Genomic DNA, 23,254 nt, shown 5'->3' with positions numbered 1-23,254 from the left:
CAGACACAAAATCAGAGACCGTTAGAGATATAGAGGATCTTTGTGATAATCAAAATCCCCCCCTTTAATTTTTATGTGCTGGAAATTCAGCCCAGAGAAGCTACGACTTTCTTAGAGTGACAGAAGCAAGGTTAGAACCCTGGCCTCTCAACCCCAAGTCTCTCCACTGGGACTACTGGGTTCGCTACCAGTGTACTTACATATTCCTTGCCTAATCATATGGCTATATGGGAGAGTGTATATTATTCTAATGTTCCATAAATAAGAAATAATCCTTAAATGTTATTACTTCTATACAATTGATCAGAGTTTATATACATGTAACAGTTTATACAGATAATAAAAGTTATATATATAGTGTAGTAATTGTCGTATCTACCATGTCTGGTAAAATTCAATTTAATCAGTAGGGTGGTAATAAGAAAAATAAGATAATATCCATAACTGTTAGTTGAGTGTAGTTATTATGCTGCCAATGATCTTAAATGATAAACATGATGTTCCTGATTAGACAGAAGGGGAAACTGAAGCTCAGAGACATTAAATAATTTGACCAGTTTAAAAATACTTGCTATAGGTAAGAGGGCTGGGAAGACTTGAACAACAACAAAAAAATCCACTCACTAGCAAAGAAAGATAACAAGACTTTTTTTTCTTTCTTTCTGGGCCTGAGCACTTGGTGGTGTGGGGACCTTTTTGAGAATTCAAAACCACAGGTGTGTTATACAGATCTGGGGTTCAGCTTTCAATTCCTTGCTTTGTGGAAAATTGGGGCAAAGTGGTCCTGAGTCGCTGAAATTCCAGGATGTCTGACAAATGCAAATGTTACACTGCTTGATACAGAAGTTCCCTTTTCCCGGCTGAGGAGGAATCCTGTGGATGAGTTTGAAATCTGAAATTATAAAATCTAGTACCAGGAGCTTTAGGTGGTGGGATTAATGGATGTGACATTCAGATGAATGTTTTTAAATACTTACAGAAATGAAAGGTAAACTTGGAACCCTGGACCAACCAACCAAGTTTTCTTATTGAGTGCTCTCATTATGATTCACTTCCAAATATTTTTGATTTCCATTAAGATTTCTTTGATCCTTGAATTATTTAGAAGTGCGTGCGTGTGTGTGCGTGTGTGTGTGTGTGTGTGTGTGTGTGAGTGTTGATATCAGTGAGGTTTTTGGTGGTAGTGGTGGGAATTTTGTTTTTTAGTTTCTAAATAATTAGAGACCATTGATTTTAATTTCACTTCATTGGGATCATATAGAATTTTGGTTGTTGTTACTTGCTGAGACTTTATGGTCTAGTTCATAGATTTTGTGAATATTCAGTGTGCTTGGACAGAATGACCTTTGATTGTTTAGTTCAAGGTCTATATATGTTGATGGGAAGAAAACTTAACAATTTATATTATTTAGATGTTCTATATTCCTTGCAATTCTGTCAGTTTTTGTTTTATATACTTTCCTCTGTGTTATATCTTCCTGATACATCAGTCCTTTAATTATGTAATTACTTTCCTTATAAATAATGCTTTTTTAACCAGAAAGTCAATTTTAAATAATATCAATATTGCTGCAGAAGCTTTCTTTTGCTTGGTATTTCCCCAGAATCTCTTTTTTTCAATTAATTGCTTTTAATCCTTCTATGTCATGGAATGGCTCTTGTAAATATGTATCTGCATTTTTATTTTTTATCTAATTTGAGGAACTCTGGCTTTTTATTGGCAAACATGAGTTCAGATTTTTTTTTTTTTTGCATACAGATATATTTGCATTTGTTTCTACCATCTTATTCTGAGCTTTATTTTATTTACTGTTCTGATTTCTTTTCTCTCTTGTTTGTACTTTCCTGCATTCCCCTGGTTCTGTTGAATGTTTTGATCCCATTTTCCTCTACAGGTTTGGGAAAATATATTCCACTTTTTTTTTTTTTTTTAATGGTTAACCTTAGGTTTTCTTTTCCTTTTTTTTTTTTTTTTAAGATTTTATTTATTTATTTGAGGAGAGAGAGAGATCACAAGCAATGGGGAGGGGCAGAGGGAGAAGCAGACTCCCTGCTGAGCAGGGAGCTGCATGCAGGATTTGATCCCAGAACCCTGGGCTCATGACCTGAGCCGAAGGCAGACGCTTTACAGACTGAGCCAACCAGGCACCCTAACCTTGGGTTTTTAACATACATTTCTGATATGAAGTTAATCAGTATCTGTCTCTGCTTCCTGAACAGAATGAAGTTTATTATTCCACTTAAATATTAAAAATTTTTTTTATATTGGAAATAATGTTAGACTCACAAGGAACTGAGAAAGAAAGCACAGAGAATTCCCAGGTGCCATCTACTCTCCTCCCTCCAGTGAGAACTTCTTATGTAACTAGAGGACAGTAGCGCAGTGAGGTAATTGATATGGGTACAGGATATTAACTAGACCCTACATCTTGTTGCTCTCCCATACCTTAACTTCTCGCCTGCAACTGTTATCTTTGCTATTCATACAGGCATTTAGACATGGATTCACTAAGACGTTTATTGGTTTCTTTGTTCCATGTGACTTTTAGGCCATTTATTCTTCCTGACTTAAAATTCCTTCTTGCCAAAGTAAATCTTTGAGTGATTTTTTTTCACTGGTGATATGGGAGTGGAAAACTCTCTGTCTTTATCTGAAAATGTCTTGATCCCTTCTCACTTTGCAGAATAATTTAGGTAGCTTGTTTTAAAATGCTAGGTTGAGAGCAGTTTTCAGACAGCACTGTGTATATATCATTTCATTTTCTCCAGGCCCTTATTTTTGCCATTGGCATTCCTGTTATTAAGCTAATTCTTCTTTTTTAAAAGTGGGTACTCTGTATTTTCTCTCTGATTGATTTTAAGTTCTCCTCATTGTCTTTGTCATTCTGCAGGCTTTCAGCACAATATCTTGAGACTTGGATTAGTTTTCTTTTGTTGATACTTAGTGTGCTTCATTTTTAGAATTTGTCTCTTTTAATTCTTGAAAATTATCAGTCAATTTTATTTGGTGATTCTGAAACTTTTCTTTGGTTGATTTTCAAGGTTTTCATTCTATTTTTTGTTTTCTTTCCATGTTTTGAAAAAATCTCTTTAAATATGTTCATCTCTCTGCTACATTCATTCAAATGACTAATCTTCCTAAAACCACATGGTTTCAGGATTATAGGATTATATATATCTAGAAATTCTATTTTTTGTGTGTTCAGATCCTCTTGTTCTTTGTTCATAGCATTTTGATCTTTCATTATTCATTCTCCTTCTTTTGTCTTCTTTTGTTAAGTAGTCTGAAACACGTTTTTTTAAAGACCTTATCCATTTATTTGAGAAAGGAAAGGAGAGCACAAGTGGGCTGGAGGGGTAGGGGGAGAGGGAGAAGCAGACTCCCCACCGAGCAGGGAGCCCAACATGGGGCTCAATCTCTGGACCCTGAGATCATGACCCAGACTGAAGGCAGATACTTAACTGACTGAGCCACCCAGGCTTATTTTTATATTTTATTTTATTTTTTTAATTTTTTAATTTTTTATTTTATTTTATATTTTTTTCCAGATTATTTTATTACATTACTTGCTGACTTTCCCATAAAATGAGCCTCACATGGTTTGTAATTTTTGACTGTGATAAGTCCCCATCCCATCCCCACCCTAAGCCTCAAACGTCAAAGCCTTACATGACCCGTGTTGTGGAAATGTTTCTATTGTGTGGTTCTGCATTTTACTTCTCTGAGTGCCTAGGAATTTCTCCGTTTGTAGACCAAGATTTATTTTATGTTTTTGGCTGTGGACTCTAATACAATGTGAATAGTGTCACGTTGGGACCAGCACCCATCTCTGGCACAGAATCAGTATTTTTAACAGAAGGATTTTTTTTTTCTGCACCTAGAACCCCAGGCAGATGACAAGAATCTGCTATTGCCTGGTTCTGCGAATAGAGTTTTCTCACTCTCCTTTCCCAGAGGGGCTCTCCTTAATGGGTACCATATATTTTTGAAAAAAAAAAAAAAAGATTTATTTATTTATTTGAGAGAGAGAGAGAGAGCACGAGCATGAGCAGGGCGGGGCGGGGGGGGAGAGAATCCTGAAGCAGACTCCCCAGTGAGCATGGAGCCCAACATGTGGCTCGATCCCAGGACCCCGAGATCATGACCTGAGCTGAAGTCAGTAGTCAGCCGCTTATCTGACTGAGCCACTCAAGCGCCCCAGTGGGATCATCTTTATGTAAGAGCTTCAGTTCCATTTCCCTGCCCCAGGTGGGCTGATGGCCAAATACCCTCATTTAAACGGACATGAGTACCCCTGCCTCTAGACCCTAGTACCCTAGTCTAGGTCTGGTACATGATGGGGCAACTATAGTCTTGGCTTGAGCATTTCCCATTCTAGCATTTTCATTTTCCATGTGTTTTCCTTACCTGAAGATTTCCTTAAGTATGGATTTTTTGTTTATTGTTATGTTTTTATTTAGCATTTCTGTGTGTTCGAAATATAGGAGAGGAACCCTGCTGAATCATGTTGCCAGAAGTTTGATGAGAATTCTTCTTGGACCAGATGATACAGCTTTCTAGTCACTACCTACTTTTGGCTTTAGTACACAACTAGGTTTGCTACTCAGCAAATTATTTCCTGTGGCTACCTATTCTAATACAGAAACCTTGGCCATTCTGTTCAGGTTCCTCAGTACGCATTTCACAAATCACCTTTGTTGGAAGAAGTATCAGGAGGGGAGAGAATGAATGCCCTGACCCTAGTTTTGTGTCATAAGAGGAACAATGTACTACTGTTTTCTTTATTCATATAAATATTTTTCATTGCATTTCAAGTTTTCCACATTTGTGTTCTCTACATACTTCTGTCATTTATCACTTTATGTTTCACGATAGAACAATTGTTCAAATAATATTAATATTAATTAAATCCTGGATAATCTGCTTGATAACATTAATAGGGCTGGAAAAGACATGGCTTCTACTGCTATTTGATTGGACACACACTTTCAACATTCATGGAAGCAAACCAAACCTGTATAAATGAAAAGGCTTACTTAACAACTGTTGAAGACAGGTATGCAACTATTTTAATTTTATTTGAATGTATGTCAAATAATGAAATGTTTTCAGAGAAGCCTAAATATCAACACACTCTAAATTTCTGTAGATTATGTGTGATCTTGAGGTATGGCTTGTGAAAGTAGGAGCATTAAAAATCATATCCTTATTTGGATTCTTCATTGCAATTACTGTAAAATATTTTGCTCCTTTTAGAACTATAAAGCAATATTCAGAACAGTTTGTTAATATGCTAGTAAACATAGTTTGTGGATCAGACTTTTTTCTGATCTAGTATATATCAAATTGTTTCAAGTAGGGAGGCTAAGTAAAATTTATTAGTTCAAAAATGCCGCTTTCTGTCTTTACCACTACCTCCACCAGAAAAGGTGGTAAGAGATTTACTGAATATTTTATTATTCCTTTACATCCTTCTGTTTTTCTAGTGAGTTTGTTTGTTTTTTGCTTTGCTACGTTTGCTAGACTGATAGGTTCAGAAAAATCACATAGACATAGAGGATTTTATATAACTTTTGACTTCTAGAGTCCCAACCATCTTAGAGGTTTTAGTTTTTATTAATTTTTCCCTTAATCTTTGCAAAGCACTGGATTAAGCACAGAAGAAACTTAAAAGAAATTTTAAAATGTGCATTTGACTTATAATAAAAAGGTAAGAAGGTTTTGAGTTTTAATACTGTAAGTTATATCCATTGACCTATCAAGGCATACCCAATAAGATGTAGAGAATACTATTGATATTTAAAAAATCCACTGATAAAACCAAAGAAAGAAAGATATAATAGAATTTGCATAGTCTTTGTAAAAGAGCGTGTGGTTCAACCATGTCCTTTTTTACATACAATTACACGTCTAATATATTGTAGCACACTCATATAATGCTAATGCCTGAAAATCTGAATATAGATACTTTTTATCTTATGGCAAGATGAACTTTATGTCTTTAAGTACTATAGAAACATATTCTGATCTGCACTGTAATTGATCTTTTGGTTCATTGGAGCAGAGATTTCCCTATATTTTATATTTTAGGTTTGTTTTCCTTTGTGTTTTCTATGATATTTATATTCAGGAGCTCACTAACTCTGTGGTTAAATTTGGTTTCTAGACATTTGATAAAAATTGAATTTAGGACTTTAAAATTTTCTTGTTTGTTCAATTTAGGGAATGAAATTACTCAGATTAGGGTCATATAAATATTCTATTACGGTAACCTCTGCATTTCCCTCTCTGTTCTCTCTGGAGTCATCCACCTCTCTTTGTTCCCGGAAACTTGGAGACTCACTTTTCTTTTGCTCCAAAGAAAGATTTTTGCCTACATTGCTGCCTCATTGTGTCATGTTTGTCCGTGAAGACAAACTTTGGTTGCTTTACTAACCAAATTGTGTCATTACCCGATTATGCCAAATGTAGGGAAGAGATCCAAAGGGAGAGAAAATGTGGGAATTTGTGACTCTGCCCAGTTTTTTCTAGAGACTGAATCTCTGCTTCTCTATTGTTCCTCAATAATTTTCTCTTCTGTTTCAGACCTGAGATAAGAGAATAAAATTGAGGGGGAAATCCACAGAGATTTTTCCATCTGTATCATCCTTGATAATGTTACACCCTCACGATTTACTTAACCAAGAGCATTTGAAATATTTGGAAAGTGGACTAATTTTTTTTTTAAAGATTTTATTTATTTATTTGACAGAGAGAGAGAGACAGCCAGCGAGAGACGGAACACAAGCAGGGGGAGTGGGAGAGGAAGAAGCAGGCTCCCAGCAGGGTGGGGAGCCCGATGCGGGGCTCGATCCCAGGACCCTGAGATCACGCCCTGAGCCGAAGGCAGACACTTAATGACTGCGCCACCTAGGCGCCCCTGGACTAATTTTTTAAACAATGTATTTTGAAATGCTGTAGTTTTCTCCTTTGCCTTTTCAGAATTCTCTTACATTTTGAGGAAGGGCCAAGGGGCTGGTGAGGAATAGAGAAAAATAGTTTGAGTATATTTGAATGATTTTATTTACGCAGCTCTCTGGTGTTTTCCCCTCATTTCCTTAGTAGAAATTTGCTTAATTTAAATGACCTATCAATATAACATGAGATGTTTGGATTATCAACGAAATCATAACTCAAACATACAACTGAGATACTTTTCATGCGGCTAATTGGAAAAATTCAAATTTCTAAAATTTAATTAATTTTTTTCCTTAAGATATGAACAAGCCTTTCTGACTAGTTTGGTTGGATTGAGGCCTGAAAGATATTTTTGGACAGGACTTTCGGATGTGCAAAACAAAGGGACCTTTCAGTGGACCATTGAGGAAAAGGTTCAGTTCACCCACTGGAATTCAGATATGCCAGGTATGTGCAATGCTTGGGGCTGAGGTTTTAATTCACCCTACAAGTCCATATCCTTCCATGTACCTTTCCAGCATAGACTATGTGTATCAACTATGTTCTCAGCATTTTATATTTCATTCTTTCTTTATTTTTTAAAAATTTTCTAATTAGTTCACAGTGGTCTAAGAAAACAGGAAAGATAAAACTACCCATTGTCTGCCACTACTCTGTTTGAAAAATATTTAAGAAATCCTAAATGGCCACAGATGTTCCAAATGGTTAACTTATTTCTGTAAAGTTAAAACTATATGAAAGGGATTTAAAACTTTGGAGTGCAAGGATGAATGGGACCATCAGTGGGCTTCGGTGGCGGGACAAGGAATTGCATTTGTGTGGAAGGCATTATTCGACTGTCTTGGAGGCACTGTCTTGCTTAGCCTTTTATATGTCCTGGATTTTATTTTATCCTTATAAGTAACCTGCCAGGTGAGTTGAAGTATCTTCATTTTAAAGATGTAGAAACTAGAACTCAGAAAATGTATGTGACTAGAAATATTCCAAGCGTGGATTTAGACTAACCCATGTGATTCCCAAATCTGTGTCACTTGCACTCACAACACCGTGCCTCCCTATCAGTTTTGATTTGCTTTCCCTAGTAAGTAGTTCTGGAAATAGCCTCTGACAGAAGGGGGAATGAACCATGAGAGACTATGGACTCTGGGAAACAAACTGAGGGCTTCAGAGGGGAGGGGAGTGGGGGATTGGGATAGGCCGGTGATGGGTATTAAGTAGGGCATGTATTGCATGGTGCACTGGGTGTTATAAGCAAACAATGAATCATGGAACACTACATCAAAAACTTACGATGTATTGTATGATGACTAACATAACATAATAAAAAATTATTATAAAAAATTTTTTAAAAATTAAAAAAAATTAAAAAAAATAAAATAAAATGGAAATAGCCTCTGAAAGATTGTTTGCCTTCTTTATACACTGGCATCACAGCATAGGACATGACTCTGTATGACACCATCCAGAAATTCCACATCCTTTATAGCAAATCTTTCGTTGTGTCTGGGCTAAAAGCTAAAGGAAGACCATTAGCTCAAGTGCATGAATTTACAACTTGGCCTAATAAGTCCTGATCTTCAGAAGTTCTTTTAATGTGTATTCTCAAATTATTGACAAATTAAGAAAATAGATCAATAATTTGGATAGTGTGATTCTTAGTGAATTATTGAATGTTCTCAAAGTACGATTTCATTTTTTTTTTTAATTAACTGGGCAGGATATTAAGAACTGTGTATACACTTTTTTGTTTTGTTTTAAACATCAGTAGGAGTGGTGATTCTTACTTTCTAGGCCAAACTCCTTTTTTTTTACTGGTGTTGCTCATTCAGCAGTAGGACTCTGAGAGATTAATCTTGGAATGTCCTTAGGGAATAAAAATGGATGAAATCAGAGCCATAGAGAATCAGAGATCATAGAGAAAATGTTTTGGAAAAGATGTGCCTCCCCAGAACTGTGAGAGTTACCTCTGAACACTTAATGTCCGTTAAGAGAATAATAATAAAAGATGATCTCATTCTAGCAGCAAAGACTCCTGCTGTTTTCAAAGTTCCACCTTATGGAATTACTATTTGGAAATAATCACAACTATAAAACAGATTTATAAATTGTTAAGCTGACCGTAGTCCTCATTTTATCTTATGTGCCTTTTTATCCACTAACACTGGCCCTCATCACAACTCTGTAAGGTAGGTAGTGATATTTGCATTTTAAGTACAGGAAACAAGTCCGAGGTATTTGCATATTCAATGAATAGCTAAAATCTCTAGCTCAGTTGTATTTCATTTTGGAGTGTGAGAAGAACTTCTGTTCCGAGAGACCTACAAGGGCCCTATGGGGAAAAAATGGCTTTAAAAAAACTTTTAAAAAAATTAAACCATTATTTTTACCATTATGGTAAATTTTATCATACTAAAATTATTGTATTGTTAAATATCTGTATAGGGGCACCCTGACAGATGTTAGAAATACAAAATGTTATCAAAACCCTGACACATGAGGGGCGCCTGGGTGGCGCAGTGTTAAGCGTCTGCCTTCGGCTCAGGGCGTGATCCTGGCGTTATGGGATCGAGCCCCACATGAGGCTCCTCCTCTATGAGCCTGCTTCTTCCTCTCCCACTCCCCCTGCTTGTGTTCCCTTTCTCGCTGGCTGTCTCTATCTCTGTCAAACAAATAAATAAAATCTTAAAAAACAACAACAAAAAACCCCTGATATATGAGATCAAAATTCTGTTAGGGATGTAGGCCACACAAATAAAAGGTAAATAACAGTTGAAAATAGCATAAATGAATTGCCAAATGCTACTGGATTTCTCCTCCATATTTTCTCTTCACGCACAGCCTTTTTTTTTTTTTAAGATTTTATTTATTTATTTGTCAGATGATGGGGGTGGCGTGGGGAGCAGCAAGCAGAGGAAGAAACAGGCTCTACACTGAGCAGGGAGCCCGAAGTGGGACTTGATCCCAGGGATCCCTGGGATCATGACCTGAGCTGAAGGCAGACCCTTAACCAACTGAGCCACCCAGGCGTCCCTCTCCACATGCAGACTTTACCACTTAGTTTCACAGTCTGGTTTGTACTGTGTTCTGCGAGCATGGTCAGCTGTCTGTAGCACCTGTTAAGTGAATTCTACTTTATATATTTAATACAGGGCGGAAAACAGGATGCGTTGCCATGAGAACTGGAGTTGCAGGGGGCTTGTGGGATGTTTTGAGATGTGAAGAAAAAGCAAAATTTGTATGCAAACACTGGGCAGAAGGAGTCACTCGCCCGCCGGAGCCCACGACAACTCCCGAACCCAAATGTCCAGAGGACTGGGGCACCAGCAGTAAAACAAGCTTGTGTTTCAAGGTGAGTATCGACTGCTAAGCTAATAAAGAATGTGGAATATGTTCCGGCCTAAAGAATCACATGAGGAATTAACATAGAGCCAAAACCACAGTGCCCAGGCTCGACCTGTAGAAATTCTCATTTTATTAAGCTGGAAGGGGAGCTGGGCTTCAGTTTTTTAAAAAGCTCTTCTTGGGTGCCTGCTAATGACCAATTGTGTTTTAACCAACTAACATGACTCACAGAAGCTGTCTTCACGCGCCCTGCTGTCATCACTCTCCCTCTGTCTCTCCTCTCTCGCAAGCTTCCTTGCCTTAGTCTGAGCTCCCACCTCCTTGCATCTTAATGAAAATTTCTGTTTCCCTTCATGCTATCCCATTTTGCCCTGTTCTTAAAGCCCAAGTGTTTAGGTAAGTGCCCATGTGGCATGAGAGAGGTAATGCTCCATGGTTCTGAGTTAGCCCCTGGTTGTAAACGTCTGCTGGGAGATGAAGGCATTGTGAGGTAGGGGCCCATGGCTGCTCTGTGCCCTTTAAATGATAATTTGATATTCTGCTATCATTTCATCCATTGCAAGGCCCATCCATTTTCTTCTTAGGGAGTCAAGTTGAAAAACAAATGAGACAAAAACCTCCGTGAATGATGCATTGGGGTGTTTTTTTCACTCTTGTAAGTCATATCCTTTCTTGAGAAGGTTAGATGTAGCCAAATACAGAAATGTGCTTATCTCCTGCTTCATGACACTGTTCTCTAGTGTCCCACTCTCAGGACGTCTTGTGTTCAGTGGCATATGGCCATGGCATGCTTTGTAAGGTAGGGAAGGTTGAGGGAAAACTTGAATTACTCACATGTATCAGAATGAGGCTGTTAGTCTTCTGTAACTCAAGGGGTGTGCCTAGTTGGGTTAGTCAGTCCCACTACTAGCCACAGAGTCTGCTAACCTGTTCAATCCTGATTAGCCAGTCTGGGCTTAACACATAATTTACCTAGAAGGGAATGTTTAGGGCCAAGACAGGAGAGGACTATGTAAATGGGTTAGTTGAGGATGAACACAAAGCAAATCGGGTGTTTACTGTGGCATCTAGAATTTTTGGAATTAACTACACAAAGGCCAGTTTCATCCTATACACAGCCGTTCTTCCAAGGGTGGTAGGCTGTGGAGATTTGTTGCAGGATTTTGAGAGAAGTGGCAGAATTCTCCAGAGCTGGGAAGTGAACAGGGTTCTGGTAGAGATGTTATCCAGGTGGATATTCAACAAATCGGAATATGGGCTTCCCTAGAAAATTATATAGTTTTGGAGGTGCTTAGGTAGGGTTTGTTTGGAAATATATGGACCATCCTTGTACAGATTAAGATAGGGGAGTTATTAATAAATTTAAGTGATAGTAAATTTATTTAAGAAAATAAAATCTTATAGTGGAGAAGGTTGAGGTTTTCACAGGAGTCTTGGGAGTTACTGATGTGGAAACTTGCTCAAGGTACTTTTGTCCAGATGGCTCAAATTAGGGTCAAGGTGAAGATTGCCTTGGGTTGCTTGGTGAGAGCTGGGCACCCATAGTCTGTTGGGAGCAAATCTCATTTCCCACAAGCCTGTGATGGTGGGGACCATGACTCATGAGAAACAATGAATGTAAGTTACAAAAGTTGGTGGATACAATGGACTCCTATACTATTTGCATACAGATAGGTATTTCCCAGTCTGGGATTCCATTTCACCACAGACCTCTGGATAATATGAGATATTCCCTAATTTATATAATCTATTAAATTTAGTTCAGCTTATAACCTTTTATTTATTTATTTATTTATTTTATTTTATTTTATTTTATTTATTTATTTATTTTTTAGCTTATAACCTTTTAGATGCTTTGCCAAATAAGTGTCTTTTGTGGCATGTGCTCTAATAGTTGTTAAAATATGCAACTATAAGCAAAAAAGTCAAGACCTTTGTAAAGGACACCAACAACTAAGTATTGAAAGACTGCCAGGTTATTCATTGTTTAAACTAAACAGGATAACAAATTGTGGTACAATTTTTGTTTGTTTGGAAGTTTTTTCCTTATTTGTGTTTACTTTCTCTGTGTCGAAGGTTTTTTGGGGCCCCTGGGTGGCTCAGTCATTTAAGTGTCTGGCTCTTGATCTCAGATCAGGTCATGATCTCAGGGTCGTGAGATCAAGCCCTGTGTCAGGATCCACCCTAAGCATGGAGCCTGCTTAAGATTCTCTCTCTTCCTCTTCCTCTCCCTCTGCCCCTCCCCTCCCCCTGCTTGCATGTGCTCTCTCTCTCTAAAAAAAAAATAAATAAAATTCTTCTTTCTTTCCCATCTCAGTGCTACTTTTCACGCTTAACCAAATTAATCCTGTCTTCCACAGTGAGCTATATGCCTGACCCATGTGCCTGAAACTTATACGATTTTAATCTAATTTCTCCTGTGCTATAAAATGCTTTTATTTTCTAAGGTTTTCTCAACAAAATATCATCCCACACATTTTGTTACCCAAATACTTACTCCTAAATTGATTTTCAACCAAGAGAATTACATTGTTTTGCACCATAGCAGTCTTAATTTCTATAGAATGAAATCTCATCAAAAGTAAATAATTCTGTCTTTTGATTTGATAAGCAATCGAGTACCCCAAAATAACTTCTGAAACTATATCATCTTTAGCTGTTTGCAAAAGGAAAACATGAGAAGAAAACCTGGTTTGAATCTCGAGATTTTTGTAAAGCTCTGGGCGGTGACCTAGCTAGTATCAATAATAAAGAAGAACAGCAAACAATATGGCGATTGATAGCGTAAGTGTCTTTTCTATATAATACTCCCTTCTTTTACCTCTTTGGTGCTAATGATGTTGAGAAAATTCTTCCATTTCTGAAATTGTTGGCTCATAATGTTACTTTGAGTGCCTAAATTGTATCCCAAATCCATAGGACCTTTTTGATCTGGTTTCAGTTCCAAATGCTTTAATTTTATACATATAAATCCTGTGATGAATTGCTCTATAAAAGTACAAGACACTCAATCCATGTTATTAAATGAATAAATGAATTACTATCTTTCAGTGCTTTGTAATTATGTATTCTCAAATGGTGGCTCATTTTCAGTATACTTATGGACTATGCCAAAATGCATAGTAATTGCATAATGCTTATACTTAGTCGTTGAATCTCTTAACCTGGTTTGGAAGATAACTTTCAAATTTGATTAGCTCTTGTAGGTAACCAGCCTTGGTTCATCCAATAGTATAAGCTGTCTTTATGTCTTTTAAATTGCAGGGCTAGCGGAAGCTACCATGAATTATTTTGGCTGGGATTGACATATGGAAGTCCTTCAGAGGGCTTTACTTGGAGTGATGGCTCTCCTGTGAGTAATTTGATTTAATATCTCATTTTCTTACTTTATTGTGTATTTATTTTGATGTTATCCTTGGGCTTAATCCAAGTTTTTGGTAAAACAGGTTATTATGATAGCTAGAAACATTTTTCTATGCAAAAGTAAATGCTATTTTGGATCATGATTCTGCTCCTGCCCTGATACAGTTCTCCTGTTCATCTAAGGTATAAGCATGGTAGGCTGGATGAAAAAGAATTAGAAAACTCATTTTGCTAGTTTAAATAAAACAATGTTTTCATTCTATCATGCAAAATTTGTGTGCAAGTAGTTAGTTAAACTTCTTAAAAATTGAGTTCTAAACAAGTGTTGGCGAGGATGTGGAGAAAATGGAACCCTTGTGCACCGTTGGTGGGAATGCAAACTGGTGCAGCCACTGTGGAAAACAGTATGGAAATTCCTCAAAAAGTTAAAAATAAAAGTACCCTATGACCCAGCAATTACAGTACTGGGTATTTACCCCAAAAATAAAAAAAAACACTAATTCAAAGGGATACATGCACTCCTATGTTTATTGCAGCATTATTTATAACTATGGAAGCTGCCCAAGTGTCCATTGACAGATGAATGGGTAAAGATATGATGTGTGTATATATCTATATACAATGGAATATTATTCAGCCATAAAAAAGAATGAAATCTTGCCATTTGCAACAACATGGATAGAGCTAGAGAGTATAACACTAAGTGAAATAAGTCAGTCAGAGAAAGACAAATACCGTGTGATTGCACTCATACGTGGAATTTAAGAAAGAAAGCAACAAGCGAAGGAAAAAAAGAGAGAGAGACAAACCAAGAAACAGACTCTTAACTATAGAGAACAAATTAGTGGTCACCAGAAAGGAGATGGTGGGGGGATGGGTGAACTAGGTGAAGTGGATGAAGAGCACACTTATTGCGATGAGCACTGAGTAATGTGTGGAAGTGTTGAATCACTATATGGTACACCCGAAACTAATATAACACTGTATTAAAATTGGAAACTGGAATTTTCAAATTGTTTAAAATTAAAACTGGAATTAAAATTAAAAACAATATAAAAAATTGAGCGTTCTATAGCTTCTTATAGATCAGGAGATCTGGAAACAACTTCCGAGAATCCACTAGTAACCACTGGGACTTGTCAGCCTTCCCCATTCTTGGGAATGGAGAAGTGAGAGGCTAAGACATATGCCGGCAGCATTTAGCGTTCTAGTCATCCCAGGAAGTGATTTTATGTAATTTCGGTTCTACCTCCTCTTACAAACCATCAGCAGCTTTTCAAGGCACTTGAGTTAAGTGATTTATATGATAGCTCCATGGACACTTGGATTTCGTATTGATGTTTCTGGAAGATGCTTTGTCTAAGACTCCGTTGGCTCTGATTCCACACTGAAAACAGCAAAGGGGACCTGAGCCCACCCCTCCATTGGTTTCTACTGTTAATTTAGGTGAAGTGTGGTAGCTTTGTTAGCAGTATTTCATAAGTCTTTTTCTTTTGTAAGAAGAACTAATTGTCCTTCTCTATCCTACCTATCTAATGGAGACAGTTTCCAACATCACACTGAAAGACTACCGCTTAAGAATTAGGGATATTAGCGTTTTAGGAACTCCCAATACTGAGAAGTGGGGCTTTTTTACCAAGTTTTTCCTAGATATAAATCCCCCCTCTATGGCCCTGAATCCATTCTATCAATAAGACCAAAGAAAATTTTAAATAATTAATAGCATATTCTCTTCAGCTTTGGAAGTTTCCATATAATGAAAGCTATTTCTTTCCCACCCATTTTCATAAACCTTGCTTTCAAAACAAACCTATTGCAAAGAAAAGTAAATAGATTTTTTAAAATGTTGATATGCCTTTCCTTTCCCATTTGGATAAATGATAGGAAATGGCCTGATAGAAATGATTAATCGTTGCAATGTAATATTTCGGACATAGGTTTCATATGAAAATTGGGCTTATGGAGAACCTAACAATTACCAAAATGTTGAATACTGTGGTGAGTTGAAAGGGGACTCTGGTATGTCCTGGAATGACATTAACTGCGAACATCTTAACAACTGGATTTGCCAGATACAAAAAGGTATGGCCACCTGTCCTTTATTTTATCTCACATTGGAGAACAACCTGCTGATATCCCAATATTTTCCCTTTATTAGCAGAACCAAACAAACAAAATAACAAAATAAGGGAACTGGCAGGGGCCATCATTTCACAGGATAAGAATGAAGTCACTGAGCACAGATAAATGTTCCAAAGGAACAGAAGATCAAAAGGCCACCCGGGAATCCTGGACAAGAGTCACGTCCTCTAAAATAGTTCCCACAAGCTGTGTTTCTGGCTCAGCTTCTGCAGGGGTGGGAGTGGGTGGGGTAGTCTACACTGTAAGCAGAGTCATACAAATGCCCTTTCTTTTTTGGAGTAGTTACCCTCTCTGACTTATGCTAGCCATCCGATAGGTGAAAGTTTCCCAAATATTCTAAATATGGATTTCTTAAATAAATGTTCAGCACAAAAAACAAGCACCGTTCTGAGGCACCTGGTGCTATTATACCCACCATGTTATTGGTGGTCAAAAAAATATCACCGCATGTTGTCAGTCATGATCACGTGGACTCAGAAAGTTCCACATGGCCAAGTCAGGCATTGAGGTCAGAGGATCCAGGTTCTCCTGTTAAGATAAGGGAATGAACAGATCTTCCCTTGAACCACAATATACATAATCTTCCTCCCTTGTAAACAGTTAAGTGGAACCACATTGCCCTCTGCTGTTGGGGACCTTGGCTACTGTCCCAGCTCCACTGCTAGAGACCCGTTGCTCTCTCACTATCTGTCTGCCTATTTTCCTCACTCCTGCATAGATTAGTGCTTTCACAGTTTTCAGAATGGAGGAATAAATAGTGGCGAGTTTTTCTTTAGAGGTCTCCTAGCTACCAATGACTAGTTTCTTTATGTATTGTTAGTAGCTCTATGCTTACAGATGTTAACTACATTAAGCCAAGCTGTGGGTAACCTGAGTGCTTTTATCAGGTTCCAGAAAAGTCCAGATATATCATTAGCTACTTGACAAGAAAAATATTTCATTCAACTTTTAGCAAAACATACATTTAATAAAAATAAGATTCTTTGAAGAAAATATTTTGTAAATAAATAGTGTCTTTAATGGTTTCAAATAATGAAATTTTAAGTAATTTCACAGCTAATTATGGGATGCATAACTGTCAACCAAACATCTATTGATTACCTTCTATATACCAACAGCACATGTATTTTACCTTGCCTCTCTAACCATATTACTAACTCTTTTTAGCAGTTGACAGAATTGATGGTAGACAATTAATACCCCAGTCTGGGATTTGAAACTGGGCTTTCTGAATCCAAAACTTGTGTTCCTGTCTTTCCTTTCCATGACACCATTTGTTGGGCCTGAAAAGTGTCTTCCAATTTCTGGTGGCTATGACTTACCTAATTCTGTGTCCTTCCTTCTCCAACTCCATGACATGCTGGGAGAACTGGGGAGTAGAAGAGAGGGAGAGAAAGAGAAAGAGAGAACAGTTATGTTTTTAGCTATTTTGATCCAGGAAAATAGTAAAATTAGAAGGATATGTGAGTGCAGAATTTCAAGCACTCTTTATGATCTGATTTTCTTTTGTTTTCCAGGACAAACCCCAAAACCTGAGCCAACACCAGCTCCTCAAGACAGTAGGTGTTTCCTTATTTTGTGATCTCCATATTGATAACCTTCCCTCCCCCCTTTCCTTTCTCTATGAAACATTCTTAAACCTGGGAAGAACAGAGTTCTCAATATCTTTGAGAATCTCGTGGAAGTGTGGATCTTTTCCTCTAGACAGATGCTCATATGCACAAACACAAGGCATTTTAATACAATGTCTCAAGGGCTCTTGAATCCTATCTAGGGGGCAGATCTCCTCTTGAGTACTGTATTGGTTTCCAGGGGTAGCTGTCACAAATTACCACAAACTCAGTGGCTTAAAGCAACGCCCACTTATTCAGAAATATGAACTCCGTTTCACTGGGCTAAAATTGTCAGGACCGTGCTTCCTCCAGAGGCTCTACGGGAGAATCTGATTTCTTGCCTTTACTAACTTCTAGAACTGAATTCCTTGCATTTGTTAGTTGGTGGCCCCCTGCTCCGTCTTGAAAAACCAGCAGTGTAGGATTTTGCTTCATTGATCACATTGCGTTCTTCTTCCATAGTCAGATCTCCCTCTTTACATATACTTGTGATGACATTAGGGCCTACCGGATAATCTAGGATCATCTCTCCTTCTCAAGACCCTTCAATTAATCATGTACAAAGTGCCTTTTTCTATAGAAGGTAACAGTTACAGATTCCAGAGAATAGGACATGGATATCTTTGAGGGCTCTTAGTCAGCCTGTAGTAGCACAGAACTGTAGAATACCGTGGTTTGGAAGAAGGCTTAGGAGTCCTCCTGGTGTGTGATTTCCTTGCTTCTCCAGTTAGACGCTGAAGCACCCAAGTCCATCTATTACAGGCTCTTTGTTCTTTTGATATGAAAGCTGATTTCTCCCAGCTTCCCCTTCTTGAACTCAGAATATCAGGGGTGAAGTTAGTCCTGGTAAGTCCTGCCAGCTATGTGATTCTATTGATAAAAGTAACATTGGGAGCTCTTTGACGCAATGACGATACATGGAACTTAATTGAGAAGAAAAAGTTCCAGAGTTGGTGCAAAGTGGATATCTGGCCTTAGGTAATTCAGTCTGTATTTGGCATAAACAGCCTGCTTATTTTGGGCTCTCAGAGTTGCAGACACCGCTGAGAAAGCTACTCTGTCCTTTTCAGTTTTGTGTACCACACGGGCCGGGTTCTTGAATTTGTCTAAGTAAAATGCATCACCCTTTTCCCATTAATTTTTCAGATCCACCAGTCACTGAAGATGGGTGGGTTATTTACAAAGACTACCAGTATTACTTTAGCAAAGAGAAGGAAACCATGGACAAAGCCCGAGAATTTTGCAAGAAGAACTTTGGTGATCTTGTTTCTATTCAAAGTGAAAGTAAAAAGAAGTTTCTATGGAAATATGTAAGAATTTGATTAATTGGAGAATGAAACAGTGATGCAATAAGCAAAGATAGAGTCTACTATTGGTACCCCATGGTGCAGTTTCAAATTATGGGCTGAATTTGAATTTTCTAAGGTCAGGACAAAGATGTCAATGTCAGAGGAGGAGAGGTAGATGCTGGCCATAACAGAAATGAGTGACCTGTTTGTTTAAATATTCAGTGCAGAATCACAGACCCCAGAAAGTTTTTAGTCAAGACTTTGTGAGGACCCAGACATGATAGCTTTGTGTTCACTAATTTGATCTTCAAAGATCATAATTCTTTTTTTTTTTTTTAAGATTTTATTTATTTATTTGACAGAGATAGAGACAGCCAGTGAGAGAGGGAACACAAGCAGGGGGAGTGGGAGAGGAAGAAGCAGGCTCATAGTGGAGGAGCCTGACGTGGGGCTCGATCCCATAACGCCGGGATCATGCCCTGAGCCGAAGGCAGACGCTTAACCGCTGTGCCACCCAGGCGCCCCTAAAGATCATAATTCTTAACTAGTTGTTATATATCAATCCTGGACCCTTTGTGTATAGTGTAGGTTGATTATTCAAAAATCCATCTTAGTTGGACCAAATTGTTGGTTAAAAGTACAGCTTGATTATCCACATGAAAATCTTCCTTGGTTGTACCAAAATTGTCACATAACAGTGAGAGCATAGTTTATTCTTTCCAAAGGTAGTTGGCTTAGGATTTCTTTTTCAAAATCTTCATGGCATCCTTGTTGCTTACCAGAAAGGAGTTAAGAGGGAAAGCAGAAAAAAAATAAGGTGAACGTAATGAAAATAAAAATTCATTTACTTACAAGGTATTCAAGTGTAGTGTGACTTATCTTCATCTTTGTGGATATATCTTGGTTTGAAATTTTTAGGGAATTTCCTAATATTGCACAAATATATACGTGGATGAAGTCTTTCCTTAAGCCAAATACTAAATGGTTACTTTGTTTTAAAGAATATCTTCAACAACCTTATAACTATAGGCATTTGGTATTATAGAGAATGATTTAAGATATTTGTTTTATAAATTCAGGTTCTTATATAGTGTGCATATTTTTCTTTCTCTTTTTTTTTTAAAGCTTATTTATTTAAGTAATTTCTACCCCCAACGTGGGGCTCGAATTCACAACCTCAAGATCAAGAGTCACATGCTCCTCCGACTTAGCCAAGCACCCTAATATTTTTCTTATTATTTCTATGAAAAACATAACTTTAATGTACGACAGAATTTCTACATGAATCCCCCCTTAGAGAAGGTCCCAGATGGGCTGCCTCATTAATAAGTAGGTTTTATTTAAGGATTTTTTTTTATTATAGGGGTGCTTGGGTGGCTCAGTTGGTGGAACACCAACTCTTGGTTTTGGCGCAGGTCATAATCTTGGGGTCCTGAGATCGAGCCCCATGTTGGGCTCTGCACTCAGCATGGAGTTTGCTTGAGATTCTCTCTCTCTCCCTCTGCCCCTCCCCCTGCTCATGCTCTCTCTGTCTCGCAGATAAATAAATAAATCTTTATTTAAAAAATAATTTTCTCATTATATAAGTAAGGATTGAACTATATGTCAACTTCCGTCTTTCAGGTAAACAGGAATGATGCACAGCCAGCATATTTTATCGGCTTACGGATCAGCTTGGATAAGAAGTTTATGTAAGTACATCCAAATGAAACAACGTTGCTTCAGAGAGTGATCTGATAAAACATGTAAGAGTTATTTTGACACTTTAGCTTTGCTGGGTACGTTTTTAAAAATCCTACTGAGTTCTCAATCTAAAAAGGGTCTTTAAAGAGACAAAAAGAATTTTTTAAAATCCTGTTGAATATTTTCAACATCATAAGTCTCAAACAGACAACTCCAAGTTTGACTCAATCTTGCAAAACACTGATCTTGTTATAGGGTATCATCACACGTTAGCCAGTGATCTAGTAAGAAGGTGTGTTATACAAATATGAATATTGAACTTATTTTGAAAATTGTGATTCCCATTTAGACCATCCTTGGCGCACAGAATTAAAGGGTCCTTTTTTGTTGCCGCACTTACTGTTTTCACAGCACTACTTTGAAATACCCTTGCAACTGCCTGAAATGCTTTCCCTTCAAAGGAATGACTGTACTGTTTTCCATTAGATACAGGGGCCAGGAAAAGCTGTGGGAGGGAGGAAATTAGTACATTTTTGGGGTTTCTGTCCTTGTTCATTAATACACATGTTCTCCTAAGTTTGAAGAGCAGATATGTCTTTCTGGCTCAGTCACAGATGTTTTAGCCACATATGTTCCGCTTGACCATTAATTGCCACTTTGAGCAATAGAGACCCAAACTCACACTCATTATTTTTAAAGATCAGAAGTGCTTGATGCTTCTTTGGACAAGCACCCGTTTCAATCATCTCTTAAATGAGAGGGTCGCATTTGATGATCCCTTGCTCTCTTTCCAGCTAACAGTCTCTGAATTATAATTTATGAAAATAAGCATTGGCCCACATACCTTAGGAAAAGCCTAGAACAAACATGAAAATCAGAAGATGGGCTTAATGAGAAACTCTGAATTCTTGGTCTCTCTCTATGGGTGGTTTTGTTTTGCGGGAATCACTCCGAGAGGCTATTTGCTTCTGGCCCACTTCCCGAGAAACCGGGGTCTCCATGACCTCTCTCACTTCAAGACAAAAGGTAGCTTCTTCCAGGGAGGGAAAAGAAGACAGACTAGCCAGGGCACTGAGTTGCCGCAGAGGAAGGAGCACGGTGCCACGGGAAGCACCAACCACTTGGGAGTTTTCCTGCTGGTCTTCTAGAATCCTCTCTTCTGTTTGCTTAAAATCCTGTGCCCTGTTCATCTTCGTTGACTAATCTGTTCCCCACACCAGCATGTAGCCAGTTATCCTAATGTTTGGATTATTATTGCTAAATGCCTGAATTTTCTTCTCCAGTTGGATGGACGGAAGCAAAGTGGATTACGTGGCTTGGGCCACAGGTGAACCTAATTTTGCAAATGACGATGAAAACTGCGTGACCATGTATTCAAATTCAGGTAGACAATATAAAAAGCTTGAATTTGCCTTGTGGTGTGATGTGTCATTTGCTACATCCCTAGGCTAAAGGTAGCAAGTTGTGCACTTAAAGCAGCCAGAAGAGCAGAGAAAATAAAGACGTTAAATTTCAGCAGCATCACTGTTTGGTTTGTGAGAATGGAGGCTTAACATTTGCTCTAATACATGACACAGTCTTCTCACGTCTCATTTTACGTATTTCTGTATGTTTCGATTTGAGTAAAATATCCAGAATGTTTATCTATCTCCTTTATCTGTCTCCACATCTTTGTCTGTAAAATGAGAATGACAGAACGTACCTGTCGTTGAAAAGATTAAAGATATAATATACCTTAAAACACTAAGAAAATGCTTGGTATATCTAAGTGTAGGTATTATTAAATTATTATTATTAGCTCTTACTGGCTATTTAGATAATACATCTGCAACACCAGGTTTATTCTGAGCTCCCAGGAAGCTCTCTATAAAGTTGAACTCTGACCAGTTTCAGGGAAAGAACAAAAGGGTAGGACAAAGATCTTTCTAGCCACTTGTGTAAAAATGTTTGTAGTCGAAGCCATTTCTGAGAATCCTTCTAAAACATAAATGCATTTTTTTTAAAAAAAGAATGTTTTTAAATGCAAATATGAAAGTCTAACTTGGCTCTTTGTCCTTTGCCAGGGTTTTGGAATGACATTAATTGTGGTTATCCAAATGCCTTCATCTGCCAGAGACATAATAGCAGCATCAATGCCACCGTGACTCCAACGGTGCCTTCAGTCCCAGGAGGTTGTAAGGAAGGCTGGAATTTTTACAATAACAAGGTACTAAGAAAATTAGTTGTCGTCTTGGTATTGATCAATACAGAGAGTGACAGTGCCAATCTTTCAGCTCAGAGGTAACTTTTGCTTACCTAAGGACTTCAGAAAAATGTAGGCAAGGATAGATAGAGATTCCTATGTCAAATGCTTTATGGAAATAGAGAGTGTACTTGGAGATGTGTGTCCTTTGTTCTGAGGAAGAAAAAAACTTTGCAAAGGAAGTTCATGGGTGGTAAAACTCCCTTAACCTTTTGGATCTCTATTTGGTTGGAGAATATTTATATGCAGCTATAATCTTTGTGAAAATTTTTCATTTCTTCAGACCAAACACTATTATCTGTACTTAGTCCCTTTTTTTTTTTTCTTTCATCGAAGTGTTTCAAAATCTTTGGATTTGTGGAAGAAGAAAGAAAAAATTGGCAAGAGGCACGAAAAGCTTGCATAGGATTTGGGGGAAATCTGGTATCGATCCGCAATGAAAAAGAGCAAGGTAAGCAGACATTGTACAATCCGTGATGCACTTAAATATGTAATTTCCCCCCCTGCTGATAGTAAATGATGTTTTGGTTTTCCAGAATAAACACTAGTCAGGGGAGAAAACCCAAACTCACATGGAGAACTATTTTATTCAGTTGTAGGCACCGCCCTGGGCATTTAACAT

General features: G+C 37.7%; 1 protein-coding gene across 1 annotated transcript in view; it reads left to right on the top strand.

Moving 5' to 3' along the window:
• Nucleotides 1-23,254, top strand: part of MRC1 (mannose receptor C-type 1) — a 91,763-nt gene that overhangs the window by 44,394 nt on the left and 24,115 nt on the right. The window contains exons 10-21 of the mRNA XM_026478991.4: nt 4,942-5,057; nt 7,257-7,405; nt 10,108-10,307; nt 12,957-13,084; nt 13,565-13,652; nt 15,601-15,745; nt 17,323-17,364; nt 18,565-18,728; nt 20,331-20,398; nt 21,674-21,774; nt 22,454-22,596; nt 22,969-23,083. Coding sequence (XP_026334776.1) covers nt 4,942-5,057; nt 7,257-7,405; nt 10,108-10,307; nt 12,957-13,084; nt 13,565-13,652; nt 15,601-15,745; nt 17,323-17,364; nt 18,565-18,728; nt 20,331-20,398; nt 21,674-21,774; nt 22,454-22,596; nt 22,969-23,083 — 1,459 coding nt within the window. The remainder of the gene's footprint in view (nt 1-4,941; nt 5,058-7,256; nt 7,406-10,107; nt 10,308-12,956; nt 13,085-13,564; nt 13,653-15,600; nt 15,746-17,322; nt 17,365-18,564; nt 18,729-20,330; nt 20,399-21,673; nt 21,775-22,453; nt 22,597-22,968; nt 23,084-23,254) is intronic.

This window comes from Ursus arctos, unplaced genomic scaffold (assembly GCF_023065955.2).
Source record: "Ursus arctos isolate Adak ecotype North America unplaced genomic scaffold, UrsArc2.0 scaffold_30, whole genome shotgun sequence".
Taxonomy (NCBI): domain Eukaryota; kingdom Metazoa; phylum Chordata; class Mammalia; order Carnivora; family Ursidae; genus Ursus; species Ursus arctos.
This window is presented reverse-complemented; position numbering and strand designations above follow the sequence as displayed.